The sequence below is a fragment of the Parasteatoda tepidariorum genome, chromosome 9, assembly GCF_982258835.1.
Source record: "Parasteatoda tepidariorum strain Cologne lab strain chromosome 9, Ptep-v5.0, whole genome shotgun sequence".
Classification (NCBI taxonomy): domain Eukaryota; kingdom Metazoa; phylum Arthropoda; class Arachnida; order Araneae; family Theridiidae; genus Parasteatoda; species Parasteatoda tepidariorum.
In genome coordinates, this window is record NC_141763.1 from 19,194,386 (window position 1) to 19,213,918 (window position 19,533).

The 19,533-nt window shown below is 31.8% G+C and overlaps 1 protein-coding gene across 1 annotated transcript in view; it reads left to right on the plus strand.

Moving 5' to 3' along the window:
• Nucleotides 1-19,533, plus strand: part of LOC107439072 (solute carrier family 12 member 1) — an 84,432-nt gene that overhangs the window by 43,446 nt on the left and 21,453 nt on the right. Inside the window, exons 9-16 of the mRNA XM_087150985.1 lie at nucleotides 2,729-2,840; nucleotides 3,716-3,840; nucleotides 8,783-8,977; nucleotides 10,555-10,662; nucleotides 13,228-13,351; nucleotides 16,214-16,315; nucleotides 17,063-17,218; nucleotides 17,830-17,929. Coding sequence (XP_087007111.1) covers nucleotides 2,729-2,840; nucleotides 3,716-3,840; nucleotides 8,783-8,977; nucleotides 10,555-10,662; nucleotides 13,228-13,351; nucleotides 16,214-16,315; nucleotides 17,063-17,218; nucleotides 17,830-17,929 — 1,022 coding nt within the window. The remainder of the gene's footprint in view (nucleotides 1-2,728; nucleotides 2,841-3,715; nucleotides 3,841-8,782; nucleotides 8,978-10,554; nucleotides 10,663-13,227; nucleotides 13,352-16,213; nucleotides 16,316-17,062; nucleotides 17,219-17,829; nucleotides 17,930-19,533) is intronic.

Genomic DNA, 19,533 nt, shown 5'->3' on the forward strand with positions numbered 1-19,533 from the left:
TTTTTAAAATTATAATATGAGCTAAGAACACTATAAAGATTGTGATTCGTGATTGTTGAGATGTCAGAATTGTTGAACGTTTTAAAACTTTGAATATCCACAGTGATAACCTCCGAAAATAAGCGACCAAAAGACTACATTGATTTAGATTTGGCACGTTCAGAAACTTTCAACGCGCAATTCAAAATTTCAGATTTTTATTGGCAATTAGAGAACTGCTCCTAAAAGTAAAACAACCAAATTTAAACTGAGCAAACTCGTTTTAACCTTAAAAACCATTGTAGAATTGATTTTAAAAAGTTAACATTTACCAATGTCATCAACAATCACATAGTTGCTTGGATAAAGACTCCTATACTATCAGAGCTGACCTATCAAGCAATATTGGAGCAAACAAGTTCGCAAGTTAACGTTATGTTAGTATTGTGCTTATGTTAGCTCTTTGCTCCAAAAATAGATGATAAGCCGGCCTAGCTTGGATGAATGTCAGACATATTTATTACATCCGATTTTATATCATTTAATTCGTTGATATTATAATATTTATTCGATATTTTAATATCTGTTGAGGACAGGAGAAACATCAGTGTTCGGAGTACCAGTTAAATGTATAATGGATGAGGGCATTTGACCTAAATAAACATTGATGTAGGGCATACCGGGCAACGGCACTAAAACTTTAAAAAAAACATCAGTGTAGGGCAGAGGTCGTCAAAGTGGTCTATATAGACCCCCAGGGGTCTATTTAACATACGCGGGGGTCGATCTGAGCCAGGGGGTCGAATGGGGGTCGATCCGAACCGGAAAGGTCGAAGGATTATCAGTATTTTTCAGATATGTGACAATTAGAAGTAAAAGAAGAAGACTTGGAAATATATATAGGTAATCTTCAAAAATTGAGCGACGATTTTAAACTGCGTTTTGTTGATTTGGAAAACATTGATATCCCTGATTGGATTATTGTGCCATTTTCTGCTCAAATTGAAAACGTGGACATCAACCTGCAAGATGAGCTTGCTGAATTATTATGGGGATTTGAAGCAAAGACGCTTTTTAAAAATTTAACAATAAGCAAATTTTGGACAAATATAAATATAATGCGAAAATATGTAAGACTTTACGAAATAGCTCAGCCATTTATGATAGCATTTCTAAGTTCCTATATGGTTGAAGCCGGTTTCAGTCACGTAAATTCAATCTTAACTAAGAACAGAAATAAATTAAATGTGGAGTTTCGAGGGGATTTAAGATTAAAATTGACCAATTTTGAACCCAATATAACGAACCTTGCAGAAAAAAAAAACAGGGACACCCATGTCATTGATTAAGAAGCAATAAATCCGTAGTTACTTTACTTATTATTTCTACTTACTTATAATTACTTATTATTTCATAAATATTAAGGTATTTATATTTCAACATTAATATATTTTTCATAAAACTATTGTTACACTGAGTAGGGGAGAGTGGGGTCAATTGTAAAATTTTTTACTTAACTATTTTTAACTAACAAAAAATCCATTATATTATTGGTATTAATTGACAGACGAGTAAAGTAGACTATCCTCTACTAGAAAAAAAAATAAATACCTTATTTTAAACGTTAATATATTAGTTATTAACAATTTTTGACAGTCGTGCACTTGTTACAATTGTCCCCACTTACGGGGTCAATTGTATCAGTTCATAAATTCAACTAAAACATAGTTAATTATACACATTATCATAGTTGTGATATATTTTTTTATTGATCAAAATAGTAATGATATTTTAGAAAATAATATTTTTTGAAAATAATAATGAGCATGGACCTAAAGGGTTAAACTTTTGACTTTAAGGGGTTAAAAATTTTAATTTATGCTGTGAAAGGGGACAAATAAAATAATGCACATGCAACATAATATAAATGATATAGGAAACTATTGGTGGTTCTTAAAGAGTTAAGTAATGGTTTGCAAACATAAGATTACTTATTTTCAGCTGTTACAATCGTCCCTTTACTTATTGTTACAATCGTCCCCTAGACGCCATTTCAGCTTCATTTGTTAAAAACAATGCTAATTAATTAACAAAACTAATCTTTTTTAATTGAAATGTTAATTAAGGTGTTCACTTACATATTCGGTTAATAATTTTTATTTGTTTAAACAAAATTACTTTGTTACAATATAATATTCTAATACCAAAAAAAGTACTTACGTAGCGTGAAAATATCTTTTGTGATGTAACTCTTTCAAAAGTACATAAAAATGGTTCCCAGCAGGGGTGTACATGTAGATTTATTAAATCCACCTTGTGCTCCACCTAGGAACCAAATCTAGAACCCGACACTCGAAATTTTTGCTCTGTTACCATCGTACCCTGTTACAATTGACCCCACTCTCCCCTACTAATACTTTAATAAATGTTCAAAATCATAAAACAAATGTACAAACACAGTATCTAATAGAGTTTTATTTTAATTAACAGAAAATTACTTTTATGGGGGTCGATGGAGATTTCGAAAAATTATGTAGGGGTCGATGATAAAAAAAGTTTGGCAACCCCTGGTGTAGGGTATACCGGGCAGTGGCACTTAACAAGAGCTAGTATATATTTCAGACATTTACCAAAACGACTGTGCGATTGTCAACAGTCACCGGTGAAAGTCAACAATCACCAATTTCGGTCTTACACAGAAACAAATGTATTTTAATTACATTTTACAACGTTGATTTTTTACTTACAGACACAAATGGTATTGCTGGTCATTCTTCTGATTGCCATGATGGACTATTTTGTGGGTGCATGCTTTCCAGCAAAGGACAATCAAATAGCTCAAGGATTTGTAGGCTTCAATGGTATATATCATTCATAGTTTTGTTTTCTTAGTATAAAATTAACTTTATATGATGAAGTAATTGCAAAAACTTATGAATAAAAAAATAGCTCTAAGGTACAAGTTACAAATGTCGCCAATTGAAAATTTTTCCACCATTCAATATTAAATAACACTTACACGAAAGTAAAATCATGAAAAAGGAAAAGAAAGAAAGAAATATTATAAAAACTACATTTTTGTAGTTGTTGATTTTATTTTTGCGAGAAGTGAAGTGGAAAACTAATACGTATAACTTACGCACATCAAATTATACATTCCATTTCGTTCGAAAATGATGTGCCCAATATTTTTCACTTAAGATCTGTGAAAAAAGTAATTTTAGTCTGATTGAAAAACGTAGTTTTTAAATTCTTATGCTTTCTTTATTTGTCATAAATAACACTGTACAGCATGAAAAATGTCCCTGAAACATAGTTTCTTGTATTTTTTGACTAAAAATAAAGAAAGTGTAATTTATTTTTTGTTTTCCACGTACCATTTTTACCTCATTTTAGCTGAGATCAGTATGCGTATTTTAACAACAATAACATCTTTTAGGCAAAGGATAAGTACTGTCATTGAGAGTGTGACAGTCGATGGCTTGGCTACCATTCTGGCGATCTTGGCGACGTCTATGGTGAAAAAAATCCTTATTTAACTTCTCAAGGTTCTTCACTTAACGAGTTAATAATTAATTAGAAGCTTTGTGATTTTTGTTTCTATAAAAAACGATACATGATGAACCATTTTGATACATAAATTATTGTATAGAATTGAACATAATCACTTTCATTTCATTTAAAGACAGGAAAAAACAGTTCAAATTTAATGTATAATACATATTTCATTGTTTAGGTGCTGTTGGATTAGCTAACATGGGTCCAGACTTCAGAGGAGAAACTTTCTTTAGTGTTTTTGCCGTCTTCTTTCCCTCTGTTACAGGAATTTTAGCCGGAGCCAACATTTCAGGAGATTTAAAGGTTTCTGGTTTCCTTTCTGATTTTTAAAGGAGGAAATGATAACTAAACTTAAAGAATAATTATAAATCCATTTAAACTCTGACACTGTGTTTCATATATATATATAGAAAAGACCTAGTGCGTTCTCCAGCGTGGTATCCACTCTTTCAGGACCACCACAATGGGTGAGATACCGTTGGTCATGTTAATTTGGACGTCTAGTTTCTGCCACACTAGATGGCAGCACCGAGACTCTATTTGAATGCTAAAGTGCACTAGGAATTTAATTTTGCCGGCAATGCCAAGAGTCAATAAGGCACTCCAGGGATTTTTTACACGCCGCATAATCATACGACATGGCCGCTGAGGAATTTCTGCATCCCGAAAATCCTGTGTCTGGGCCGGGGATCGAACCCGCAGACTTGGGCTCAGAAGGCCGACGACAAACCAACTTCGTCACCCAGCCTCTCTCTCTCTCTCTCTCTTTATATATATATATATATATATATATATATATATATATATATATATATATATATATATCTAATATAAGGGCAACAACCCCTATATTTTGGTGGATTTATTTGTCAAGAAAGCAGGAATAATGAGAACATGTTGTGCACAAGATTTTATTTACTAAATAGATCGTGAAGCCGAAGTCACATCCCCGCTCTCCCGGCTGGAGAAGGGGGACAAAGTTCCAGTCAGATCCGACGGAGTTTAGTTTGTAAACATTATACACCAAAAAAGTCACGCAAAAACATTGCTCCTGCATTTTATAGGATGATTTTTAGTTGTAAAGAGGCCCAGTCATATGCCTTTTTCTGTATTCTTACGCCTCATCAATTTATTTATTACTCATAGCAAATCGTTTAATCTTTCCTTATATGGAAGTGAAAGATCTTAAAATAACTTCTCTTTTGAAGTATAAATCTAATTATTATTCATTGGCATGTTTTTAGCCTTGAAGTCCCAAAATAGAATTTCTACCCTTATCTTTTACTAAAGATATTTTATGAAAACGAATGAAGTTTTAATGCTTTTATTAATACAAAAGTATTTAATTTTTGTATTACATCCCCCCCAAAAAAAATTTTTGGTAAGCCAAAAAAAAATAATAAAATTTAGAATACTATGAATTTATAAAATTTATGTTGGCATGACTGTCCTCTTTCCTACTATAAATAACATTTTTCCAATATGTGAAAAAAATTATTTACAGCAACAACAATAAAAACATAGTAATGCAATTTTTCTATTTAGTGAACTAAACAGAAAGAAAAAATTTAAGCATTTTATATAATTATTCTAAAAAACTTTTCAAAATTTTTCACACAAAAATATACAAAATTTTTATGCAAAACGAACTGGACAACAAGTGTCATTTAATCAGAATTTAAGATTCTGTATGGTTAAAAAAAAAATATTCACAATTTTTATGTGACTATTCATGATTTAATTTTAACATTTCCTAAGTTATGATACCTGTACTATTTCAAAATTTCGTTTTCTTACATTTTTATTTTATTTATTTTTTGTAATCTTGGTCATTCTTTCTTTTTCCTATTTTTCCTTTGCTTTTTTGTTTTTGTTACCCTTTACATATTTTTTCGTCGGTATTAACCTGATAATGAACGCATCCATTACCTAGATCTATTTTCGAATCTTTTGAACTTTTTGGACATTCTTTCTTTCTATTTTTTGATGTTTACTTTTACTGAAACATCCTTAACATTCTATTTTTCGATGCTTACTTTTATTGAAACATCATTCTTTTCTTTTTTCGATGTTTACTTTTTTGAAACATCTTTTTCACCATTTTTAACCTTAACATATTGAGATTTCTGCTGTTTAATGTGCAAAGATAAGTTGTCACTTTTAGAATTAGCAGAGATGATCAGTCTCTTACCAAATAGAATAACAACTGGCCCGACACAATTAATAAACAAACAAAACTCTTTGCAAGTCTACAACCCTACTAAAGCCTATGGTAAATCAGTATCAAGTATAAAAACTTACTGAGTTAAAATTTTCGCCTATCGTAATAAGGGAAACTCGCAAATTTTGTTAAGTGTTAACTGTCCTTTTGTTTGGGTAACATTTATTTCCTTACATTTTTTTTTATAGGAATATTTAGTTTTGACCAAGTCCGAAAAAGCAAAATTTTTACAAATTTTCTTTAAGTTTTTATTTTTTATTTTTTTCGATTTCATCGTGATAGATCATTAGGAAACAAAAGTTTAAAAAAAAATAACTTAATTTTATTTGCCATTACTAATTTAATTGACGTTTGAGCCGCATTTATTTCCTTCAAAAACATTTTAAATGCACTATAAAAACATATCATATTTTTAAAAAAAAGCAATATAAACACAAGAAATGCAATCTAACTCTTAAAAATATTCTATTCAATGATTTATAATAAAAAGTTTTCTCTTAACTCATATCTAATTTCAATAAAATATGAACACTCTACTCTCCAACGTCGACCTTCATCAATTTCGTTGAAGAGAAGAAAAAAAATATATCATAATTTAAAAATAAAACGAATATAAATATAAGAAATGCAATCCAACATTACTAATATACTCAATTATTCAGAATAAAAAAAATTTTTGATCACTAAAATATGTAATCATAACAGTATCATAAATTTTGAGAAAGAAGAAAAAAATAATTTATATATCACTTTTTCTTCAATATTTGGCGAAGAGGGAAAAAAATCATTCGCGCACTTCACTTTCTTCTTCTTATTAATCATTAAAAATCAAAGAACTAAATGTTTTAGAAAAAAATACTTAAAGGATGCAAAGCTGCATAAAGTTCGAATTAATCCTAAACATATCTTGAAAGCCACAACATCAATTTAAAGTTGATAGGAAAAAATTATTCTTTCTCTTTTTTCTTTTCGTTAAAATGATTCATAAATTAGAGTGAAGGAGAAATTGAAGCTTATTTTTCTTTAAGTTTTGAGTCGGAGGGAGTAGTAGACCATCGTAAAGCATTCCGGAGTGTAATAACACTTCATCGACGATTAAATCCAAAGCAGTGGGGAATCCAAGGGTGGTGAAATATTGTAGCTCAACTCTCTAGGTGCATCCTTCGCCTTCAGAACGTTAGACATAAAATGCAGCATACACAAACGGAAGGTAGTACACGAACGGAAAGTACCACTGGATGTAGGTATCATTTAAACAAATGAAAAGTTTGACGATTAAAGAATTTGCCTTTTGTTGAAGATACTCGATGAATTATTAATTACCATGAGTTGCAGAAAAATTTGACTTTATAAATTTTCAACTGTCCATGCGAATGAGATATTCAATATTTTCGATGCATTTTGTCACCGCTGATATTTCCGAAGTCCCAGCCGGGCTCCGCTAATCTTAATTTTTGAGATAGAAATGCGTAAATTTCCTCCGCAAGCAACTATGCTGCCGACTTCTAATATAAGGGCAACAACCCCTATATTTTGGTGGATTTATTTGTCAAGAAAGCAGGAACAATGAGAACATGTTGTGCACAAGATTTTATTTACTAAATAGATCGTGAAGCCGAAGTCACATCCCCGCTCTCCCGGCTGGAGAAGGGGGACAAAGTTCCAGTCAGATCCGACGGAGTTTAGTTTGTAAACATTATACACCAAAAAAGTCACGCAAAAACATTGCTCCTGCATTTTATAGGATGATTTTTAGTTGTAAAGAGGCCCAGTCATATGCCTTTTTCTGTATTCTTACGCCTCATCAATTTATTTATTACTCATAGCAAATCGTTTAATCTTTCCTTATATGGAAGTGAAAGATCTTAAAATAACTTCTCTTTTGAAGTATAAATCTAATTATTATTCATTGGCATGTTTTTAGCCTTGAAGTCCCAAAATAGAATTTCTACCCTTATCTTTTACTAAAGATATTTTATGAAAACGAATGAAGTTTTAATGCTTTTATTAATACAAAAGTATTTAATTTTTGTATTACATATATATATATATATATATATATATATATATATATATATATATATATATATATATATATATATATATATATATATATATATATATATATATATATACACATACACACACAAACGAAATCTAATCTATATCTACAAAACGAAATCTATTAAGCGAGTAACGAATTCAGGAGAACTTATACCTATCGGAATTTTTCAAGAATGATTTGAAATTTCGTGATAAGATTGCCTGATTACAAAATGGGAAAACAGAAACGCAAATAAGGTTAGAAGCGTAAGAGAGGGATCTTTTATGTCGCGTTCTTACTGCAGTATTAAAGCGCATTAGATTTGTTGGTTACCTTGAATTGGCCCAAAAGTCGATCTGTTCAAGATAATAATATTATACTGGATAATTCGATGGCTCAGGGGATAGAGCGTTCGCCTTCCAATGAGGTGAACCGGGTTCGAATCCCAGTCGATACGAATTCCGCATCCGGCTTTCAACGGCCACGGTGATGATCAGTGGTAGACGGATCGTGGGTTAGAGTCCTCTTGCCGTCAGGCTAACAGTGGGCGGTTCTCGCGATCTTCCTCTCCATGTAACGCAATAGTTCCATCAAAAAGTCCTTCACGAAGGCAAATTTCTCCCAATGCTCGATTCAGGAGTCTTCTGGATTGGGTTCGTAATTACAAGGCTACGGAGTTGAACATTAGTAGTTGTAAACCCATAAAATTGGGTCTGCTGTTCAACGACGGTCAGAAAATAAAATAAAATACTGGATAATTCAAAGTTTATTATTAATAAGGTAGTCTATATGTTTTGTAAAGTTGTCTACATACTATGTTGAAAACCATACAAGATACGTAGTCAATTCAAGTACTAAGATTTATGAAAATGCGCTACCAGTTTGGGGGGCAACGTCACAGGAGCGTTACTAATTTAATCTAATACTGTAAAACACGCTTTTTTAAACTAGAAAAACTGTAATAACTTCTCTTAATGCAGGATCCATGCATGGCGATACCAAAAGGAACCTTACTGTCCATACTGACCACATCGGTCAGTTATATAGCTCTGGTATTTTGGCTTGGATTCACGACTCTTCGAGATGCATCAGGGAGTTTTCAGGATTACTTGAACAGCACCCTTGAAAATTGCACCATTCATTCATGCCACTACGGTTTGCAGAACGATTACCAGGTAAGCAAATGATGGCAATTAGATAGAAATTATCTATTTTGTTAACGTTACAATTTATTTTAGAGTTACTTTGTATTCCCCGGAAAAGCGAATTAACTGGTAGTAAAGACATTTCGTTCCCAGCTTGTCTTAAAATATCCCTGAACTTCGAAGAGATATTTATAGACTTAGATAAAAATTTGTACTTGTTACTCAGTACTAGCCTGGTGGGCTCTCATTCATTCATTAGATCTGATATGACTCAAAGGATATAGCTGGGCAAAAGTGGACTATATGGAGTTATTTACAGTTATCTTCCAGTCTGGTATACACTTTATAACTTTAAGTTTGGGTAGCCAGAATTCTTTATTTCTAACGTAAACAATCTAGTTATAAAATTGTTTTACAATAAGCTGTTTTAGATTTCCGGGGTACAAACAGTCGTGGTTTAAACTTGCATAAATAATTTAACAAGTGAGGATGAACTGTAAAGAATCCCTCGTTATATATAAATTTTTATTTCTCTTCGCTTTGGCATCCCACATTACACTATAGCTCTAGCATCAATTTATATGCACTGACTATTCTTATTTAACAAGAATAATTATATTACATCCCAGGTAACAGAGCATGATCAATTTTGTGCCAAATATACGTATATTTCGCCTTTAAATTTTATCAAACATTCGTAAAATTCACATAAAACTGAAACGTCGAATTATAGCAGAAAATGGAAAATAAAAAATAAAATTTAAAATTCAACTTAAACTTACACGTGAATGAAATTTTTTTCCGAATATTTTACCAACCACTTTCTACTTGGAAAGAATGAGTAAGTTATTTTTAACGTCAAAAGTACATCCAAATTTATTTAAATTGAAACATCAAATTATAGCAAAAAAAGGTTATCCAAAAAACACAAAATATACGTAAAATTTTACGTAAACAAATTCATTTATTTTAAGAATATTTTACCTATTACTTTTTATTAGGTAAGAATGAGTACGTTATTTTTATAACTATTTACGTCAATAGTACGTTAAAATGTACGTTAGTTGAAGCATCGAAATATATAGAAAAAAAAGTGTCTATTTTTGGTTTCATTTATTGAGTAAGATTAAAAGGTTACGCTAAAATAGGCATTTCTACACTGTTTCAAAAGCGGACAATATTTTGCCCTCGCATATAAAACAAGCAATTAAAAAAAAGGATTTGTATGAAGTTGATCAAACCTTGAGGAATTTATATCCCCTTTATCATTCATTGAAATTTAACATCTCAACTAATAAAACTGATTTTTATGTATATCATGTTAAAATTAATTATACCATAGTGATCAAAACATTTTTATCAAATTTATTAATTCAGGAATCAGAAAATGTATAACTTTAGCTACCACTGGTGAAAATCCTCCGATGCAACAACAAATATTCCACTGTCACGTTATATATTATCATAATTAATCATCTATATCAAGTTACTAATTGTAATAGTATCTCTTAAGTTACTAAAGTCAAAAAATTAAAATATTGCTTCAAAATTGTTTTAATAAGATTTCCTAAGTCATTATTGTAAATAAGCATATGTGTGTGTTATAGGTTATGAAAATGGCGTCAGGTTATGGACCAATAATTTATGGTGGCATTTTTGCCGCTACTCTTTCGTCTGCTCTGGTATCCATTGTTAGTGCTCCTCGAATTCTACAGGTAAGTTTAGTTTCTGAATAATTTTTAACACTTATTTTAGAACATCAAACAGAATTTTTCTTAAGAGGTCCATTCCCACCCTCCCGAATTCAATGGGATACTTGCATGTGACGTAGTGTGGGTATCTCGATTCTGATTGGTTGTTGAAACGTGGCGCTTGTTTACGCTAGAAACTGTTCTTCCCATTCTATTTCGAGTAAGCAAGGTGCGTCAAGTATAAATTCTCTTAAATGACACATTCTAAATTCTTTCACAAAGATTCTTTCTCAAAGATTTCAATTCTTTCACTATATATTTGCACCGCGACTTAACACAAAGACAGGCATGAAGCCATGTGGAATATAAACAAACTAATCGAAGTTGCCAGGTAGACAAAACAAAAATACACCATGGTTACAATAAAATGCATAAACAAATAATTAATCAAAGTTAAGTAAAGGAAGTAGACGAGAAAAAATTATATTTCAATGTATTCGATGTGCAATACCACGCTGTATTTAATTAACTTATCGTTAATTAACATTCTAACTTATGTACAGAAACTTAGTTCAACTTTATTACGCCATTTTGCTGATAAAAATTAAAATTTTGATGACGTCATTGGTCACGTGTGTGAGTCTTCTTGAAATGTCAAAGTTGTCAAAGGAGTGGAGTTGTCACTCAGTTGTCAAAGGAGTGGAGGCGGAAAGAGAAAATTTTAATTATGCTTGTAATCATCTTTATTTAATTTTCACGAATAAATGATGGAGTAAATTTAAAGACGCCGGCAACATCTTTCGGAACATGTGAAATACAAGGCCGTTACCCAATCAGAGTTTGAGAAGTAAATCACGTGAAGTTTTAGATTTTCTATTGATTTTTTTAAAAGGTAGTTTAGTATCATATATTTATCTGTCTTTAAATTTATGAGAAATATCTTTGTTTTGAGGTAATTTAAGCTATAATAATTTTTCAGTATCATTCAAATCGGCTTTCATCAGATTAAACAATAATGTAAATGAATTTTAAAAACTAAAAACAGATAAATATATGGTGTTAAATTGTCAATCAATAATGTAATTGCTTTACATTTTTGAAAAAAAAACCCAACAGAATTTTAAAAAAGTTATCAAGTACCTACTATTTTTCATAATATAATAAAACGACGCTTTAATTTTAGAGCTTTTTTGAAAAGTATATACTGTATAATGATATTTTATCATCAAAAATTTGTTAAGAACAAAAAAGTAAATAAATTTCAAAAAATAACAAAAACATATAACTAACGCAAAGTAAAAATTTAATAAAAAAGCCAGGAGGGCAAGGTAAATGGTATATACTAGAGAGCCTAGAGTAAAAGAGAGTGGACAAGGGAGAAACGATTCCTGATTGGTGGACAGAAAAACTTTACCGCCGGAGGCGAGAGTGGAAAATTCGGCATTGGAATTACACGGAGTGAAAATTATCTGACTCAAAAAAATTATGTTCTGTATTAATAAATGCATGTAATAAGTTCATTACTTACTTTTTTTCAATAAGAAACTTCACAGTTACAGTAAATGTTAAAATTATGGCTGAAAATTTGGATAGTTGTTAGTTATTAAAATTTATCCTTATTATCACTTACTTGCGTGCATATAAAGTTATGTTTATCTCATTGTAAAGAGAACAAGGTGATGAAATAACTAATGGTTAGATAAGAATAAATGTATTTACTTTTAATGCACATAATTTCTATCTAAATTACTTATGAATTTTAAGATTTGAGCATCTTTTTATCAGAACTTCAGAAGTGCAGAGTTTGGCGATATTACTTTGACATGTTGGCGCGTTACAATGTTCGCGTTACAATGTTACAATGCGCGTTACAAAGTAGCATATGTTTACTTTTCGTTACCAACTGTATAAAATGCTAGTTTGTTTTAAATTTCAACTAATTATGGAAATTTTTGCTTACAATTTGTTGAAATAAACAATACCTTTTCAGGTGAATATGCGATAATTTTTTAATGAAAAAGTAATAAATAATAATAAATTATATAATTTGTATTATTAATTATTATTTCTGAAATAAATGGCATAATCATTATTAATTTTTATATTTTATTTAAGGCATTTATTAAAAGCTGAAGTCTTTTCATTAGTCTTTTTTTTTTTTCATTGACGTTAATTTTTTAACAATTTCAGATGCTAGACAATGTTTCTTAAAAAATCTGTAATATCATGTGCTTTCCAATCTTAAAGTTTATAATATTGATACTTTAGTGTATACTCTTAGAATAACAGAACCTTCAGAATAACGCCAAATGAGCGAGTGGCGCCAATTTCGGTGTATCATCTGGCAACCCCCTTGGACAAAAATCTGACGGCAGCGCATGCGCTCTTGGATATTGTCATTACTCTTTTCAATACAGGCACTCTAGTATATACCAGAATGGTACACACCAGAAGCCAGAAAAAAAAATTCAATGAGTTAATCTCAGTAAATGTTCATTCCAAACGCTCCCCAATCTATTTTTGAAAACTTTAAAACGTTCTTTCAAATGATGTATTTTTAGTTAATTTACTTTTTATGCATTGTTTCAGGCTTTGTGTGTTGACGGGGTGATCCCTTGGTTAAACTGGTTTGGGAAAGGTTACGGTCGAGATAATGATCCAAGAAGAGCCCTTGCACTCACGTTTGTAATCGCTGTTGTTTTTACAGCCATTGGTAAGCATGATCCCAAAACAATTCTTTCATTATGATCTTCCTCTATCATCGCCATCTTGGATTTAGGTTCGTTTTCTTGATATTCCTTTGTGCTTCACAAACTATTTTTTCATAAAAAGACAGTACTTTTCTAAATGAATTGATTTATCTATCAATATATTGCCAAATTAAATTCTGACTTTTTTTGCCAAGGCATCCGAGAAAGAGGCCGCCAACTTCAGCAAAATTTTTCTTTTCGAAATTCTACTCAAAGCAGCTTCCTACGGCAGTGGCGCCACCTTCTCTAACAAGGGAAACTAGGGAAGTGTGACTCGCCAATTTTGAAATAAACTAGTGGGATGTATGCCTTATGAGGAATAATTTTAGGGGGCAACATTCGTTTCGGCCCATAGAAGGTCCTATGAGAGATAAAAAATAATTCAATATATAGAAAAATCGGTATTTTATTACTTGTTGTTGTTGTAGTTCATTTACGTCGCACTAGAGCTGCTCAATGGGCTATTGGCGACGGTCTGGGAAACATCCCTGAGAATGATCCGAAGACATGCCATCACAATTTTGATCCTCTGCAGAGGGGATGGCACCCCCGCTTCGGTAGCCCTACGACGTGCACGCGAAGTCGAGCATTTTATTACTTCAATGCAGACTATTAGTTATTGAAATTGTCCCATACTCCAATTAATTTGTAACTAATTGGTTAATTAAATACTTTTCTAATTAATAAATTAATTGGCAAGCAAATTAATTAATTAATCATTAAGCAATTATTAATTAATTAAAATTTAATTATGTATTAATTATTAATTAATTAATTAATTTATTTGCAAATACGTACTCCAATTAATTTAGAAAAAAAAAATTTTTTTTTAAATTTTAAAAAGTTTGATGTCAATTTTTTTTTAAAAATTAACCTAACTGGTTTTTTGGAAAAACTACAGATACAAAAATTAATTTTGACAATAAATATGCATTATATAGTACGTGAAAGTACCACAAAATTATTTGGAGTATGAGATAATTACAATGACTAATAGTCTGAATTGAAGTAATAAAATACCGATTTTTCTATATATTGAATTATTTTTTATCTTTCACAGGACCTTCTATGGGCCGAAACGAATGTTGCCCCTAAAATTATTTCTCATAAGGCATGCATCCCAATTTTTTTTTTTAAAATTGGCGAGTCACACTTCCCTAGTTTCCCTTGAAAGAAGCAAAATTTTTGAATAGCATCCGCTTATCACATGCATAAATCACATAATCATCACCGTTTCTCCTGATCTTCATCTACTGTTCAAAAACACGATCTGTTATTGATATAGAAACATTATTCAAGTAACTTGTTTTTATAACAATATGAACCAAAAAACTGTGAACCCCAAAAAAACTTAACATTATTTATTACTTTATTTGCAGTATTGTTTGGCGATTTTTGTTCCACCTCTTTTCTTCTAATCTTGCATTTTTTTTAAGAAAAATTACCAAGTTAATTTTAACACTTTATTTTTTAATTTTATTTTTTAACCGTCGTTGGACAGTCGACCCAATTTTTTGGGTTTACTATTACTAATGTTCAACTATGCAGCCTTGTAATTTTGAAGCCAATCCAGAAGACAAGGGAACTCCTGGATCAAGTACTGGGAGAAATGTGCCCTTGTGGAGGACTTTTTGAGGAAACTAATCCACATTTGCGTTACATGGAGAGGAAAACCATGAAAACCTCCCACGGTTAGTCTGACTGTAAGGGGATTCTAAACAATGTTCCGTCTACCACTGAGAATATTTTACGTCAGCACTGTGGTGCAACCATCTCTAGGATTCAAACCCAGTTTACCTCTTCAGAGTCGAACGCTCTATCCCGTGAGCCTCCATGGTCCATTTCACTTCATTGACTTAATTTTCTTTTCAAGCATTTAAATGCTTTCTTTAGATTCTATTCGTTCTACGATATAAATAATTAATAATCACCGAGGTGATCAATCAATAAATTCAGTTCAGTTCTATAGAGCGCTTAAGCTCTAGCATCATATTATAAAAATATTCCTGTCTGCAAATGTGATTTGGTTGCCATTTTTCTACATACTCAGAGAGAACAAAAGTTTGCAGGTAATATAACATACATACGATAATCATTACATACGATAAGTTAAATCGCTAAATATTCTTTCTGAAGGGATTCACCAACCATGCTGCAAGTAAAAAGACATAAAATAGGTTAACTACCTGTTCGATTGCTGGAACTTTTATAAATTTACCATTCCATAACCTCCATCTCTGTTTAGTCAAAAGACATGATAGATTTAACATATTTCACAAATTCAATATAACAAATCATTCACAAATAACTCTTCAAATAAATTTATTACAGCTGATATATATTAAAATTTAAAAAAAGAGTGGTAGAGAAGATTTCGTAAGAAATTAGAGCAAACTTGTCACTAAAGTTACAACTGCAATTTAAAAAAAATAAAACTGCGACGAACGATTGTAGTACGGATTACATATATACTGAATCATTTATGTTTGTATTAATCACGAATGGATCATTTCTTTGAAAAACAGATCGGAAAACGTATTTTAACGTATCCCGCTTGCAATGCTTGTAACATTTTCACGAATCTCTACATAAAAGTAGAAAAAAAGAAAATCGCAAGACTGGTAGAATACGAAAACATCACCCAGGATCCTATAATTGAGGTATTTTTCGCCAGCATAATAGTTGTTGAGACTCGGAAGCAGTGTACGAGTTGATCAGTTATTCGAAACTCAGTTTAAATAGACATTCCAGTTGGTTAATAAATTGAAATAAAATCATTTTTACGGTCAGAGTTGAAAATGTTAAATATTTTTTTTTCTTTACAGGTGATTTGAATGCTGTGGCGCCAATTATTTCGAATTTCTTTATGGCTGCAAATGGTCTCATCAACTTTTCATGTTTTCACGCATCCTACGTCAAATCACCAGGTATGAATGATAAATTATTCGTTTAGAAAAACATTTTCGTGTTATTTAAAGTCTTTGTCTATATAATTTCCATAATGCCAAAATCCTTCCCATCCCAGTCACTTTATCATCAGCCCATCTTGATCCTCTGAAATCTTACTTCATTCATATGAAAACCGATTTTCTTGTTGACGACATGAGTGCCTCTCCACCTTTCCATAGCGTAGGTGTTTTGCTCTGATTTTTCCGTCTGGGAGACTGCGAATTTTCTAGTTTGTTTTTTCAATCTCATTTATTTTTCATTTTTTGTTTCATCCTCGACTACCTCTATTGTCTTATTATTCACCCTTATTTTTCCTTTTCAGTCGGCAACTTTACGTTTTCTGTTTCAAATTAAATTTGTTTTTCTGATTCTCATCGAAGTCCTGAGAATAGGACCCTATTTTTTAGCCCTCGAAGCATATCGAATTTTATTACAATCTTCATATTTTTTGAAGCAAACGCAGTTTTTATATCAAGTATCCATAAATTCTGTTTGAAATTATACAATAAATGCTGTACGGTACTAAATTCTAAAAACAATTCTTCGCTCTGGTTTGAACTTCCAGTAGAATAAGTAAGAGTTATTCGATTCAAATTAATATTTAGTATCAAATAAATATTTTTAAAAATTCTATCTTCAACAGTGTTTATGAGTGTGAATCTTTTTTTAGTTGCAAATTTGTGTATAATATACAAAAATATTTTTATAACTCTGCTATATTTCAGGTTTTCGTCCTGGATTCCGGTACTACAACAAATGGTTGAGTCTTATGGGAGCACTATTATGTGTCGTCATCATGTTCGTCATGAACTGGATCACAGCACTTGTCACTGACGTTGTTGTGGTCGCTCTTTACATGTACATCAGCAAGACATGCCCTGGTAAGAAGCTTTTCATAGTATCGTAGACTAAATATAAATACATTAATACCTATCAATAGTCGTATTTAAAATATTATGATGTGCGTTCAAAAGCAACTTTGAAAAGCTTTTTAGATGGATCACCTGAAGGTGGCCAAGAGACCCCATTGAAATTCGTTTTTTTAGAATAATCCTTCTTGGAGATAAAACTTCCACCCACCGTATTCAAGTGTTATTTGTTTTTTTTCGCCGGACTTTGTTGCACAATTCGATCAGCTCACCTATATTACGTAATATTATTAATGCTTAGTACAATGTATCTGTTTCCACCGCTTCTGAGTCCTCTAATTACATTAGCTCAACTCAACTGCTCAGGTTCTTAAGTATTGACATTAATCTAAGTGTACTGTCATTATTGCAAACGTGTATGAAAGATACTACTTTTAAAATTATTTTAACTATAAGTTAAGATTTTCAAATTTAAATTATTTCTAATTCCATAATAAACGTGTTGATGTTATCACTAGATTTTTGATTTCAGCCAAAAACGAAAACAGTAAATATTAAAATAAAATGTGGCTTGTTATTATCATTTAATGCCTTCAATCGATGGAATTTTTTTATACTTGCAGACATCAACTGGGGATCGTCTTTTCAAGGTTTCATATACAGAAATGCCCTCTACTATCTCAACAAACTTCAAAAAATTGAAGATCACGTGAAAAATTTCAGGTAAGCTGTAAATGGAATCAGTCGAGCGTACTTTCGAACATAAGTGTTCTAGATTTTGAGATATTGCTTTTACAGGAGAACACAGAAATTTGGTCATATTTTTATTGCTTTGTTAAAGCGTTGAAATAGAATTTTTTTTATAAAAAGGAATTAAAGCTAAAGTGCAAAATCGGATCTGCTCAACACTTCCTAGAAAGAACAGGCCTCGGCACGGGTTACCATAAATATCCCTTAGTAGTCCAAACGTAATGACATATTTTGTATTTTCAACCACTGCGCAGCTTAGGACCTCTAACGTAATGACATCTTTCTTAGTTTTCGTCTACTGCGCAGTTAACTTCGTCACATCGGATTACTAAATTGATCCGTGCTGAGGCCTTTCTACTTCTAGGAGGAGTAGGTCTGTTCCGGCAGAGGTTTTGGAGACAGTTCCAAATCTCTTAGATTTTTGAGAAATTTACCGTTTAATTGTTAACAATTGTTAATCGGTTGATTTTTAGATATACTCAATTCATTATTTTGATAACTTATTCTTTATTTGATGATAATTATTTTATAAATATTTTTAAACATTACTGAGGGAAAATTTAACTAAAAAAATTTTAAAATCAATTTTTGGCATTTTAATTCTTAATTTTTTTTGCACTGAACTTCCGTTTACTGCCTTTGGAAGATTCCGGAATTGTTGCTTCTTAAAGTTACACTACTACAGAGGAAGCCTCAAAGTGGCGGGGGGGGGGGTGTAGCTGGGCGGAATGGGCGAAGTGCGTCGTGATAGTTTCTCCTGGTATGGCCACACAAGGCGTGAAGGCCGTTCCACTATGCTCAGTTAAGATCTGCAGGCACTGGAGCAAAGTCAGACTTCTCTCCACTGGAATTCGAAGCACCTTGTACCAACAGAAGCTGCTCTTTCCCTTCTCTATGAGACTATGTTAAAGACCAGGATGCGCATTGGATCTTGAGGCTGACAGACAGGCTCAAACGGCCGCCTCAAGACTTATCAGTGGGCACCTAAAATGCATGACCTTTGAATGCTGCCGCAAAGTCTTCCCAACGTGCACCAAGAGCCATCCGATGCCGGCCTCCCCCGATCATATCCTCGATTGCTTGGTGCTCGCTCTTGCGAATATCCGTGATAGCCTACTTCTGGTGAATTTAATGAAACCAAACATGACTCTCAAATATCACTGCTACCTGGGGATTGCAATGTTTAGAGCTTAAACAGAAACCCCTATTTTTCATTGCAGATTTGGATTTTTCAGAAAAAAATTACTTTCATTTGACTTATAGATTCCTACCCTTTAGTTCAAAATGATATTACAATTGCAAAATAGAGATGACCTGAAAATTTTCATGTCAGATTGGAAAAAAAATTAAAGCAGATTTGTTTCAAATTTAAAAATCTAATGACATCTAAATCAATCTGTTTCCCTAAACTAGGAGCCTTAACACCGAGAAAAAGGTCAAGTTTGGTATCATTGAATGCATTCGCTTCCCACGTTTATTCTTAATCCGATGTATCGAGACATTTGACCATTTCATAAAGAATAATGTTAGCAAAGTGCAATGTTAGCAAACACCCAGTATAATGTTAGCAAATATTT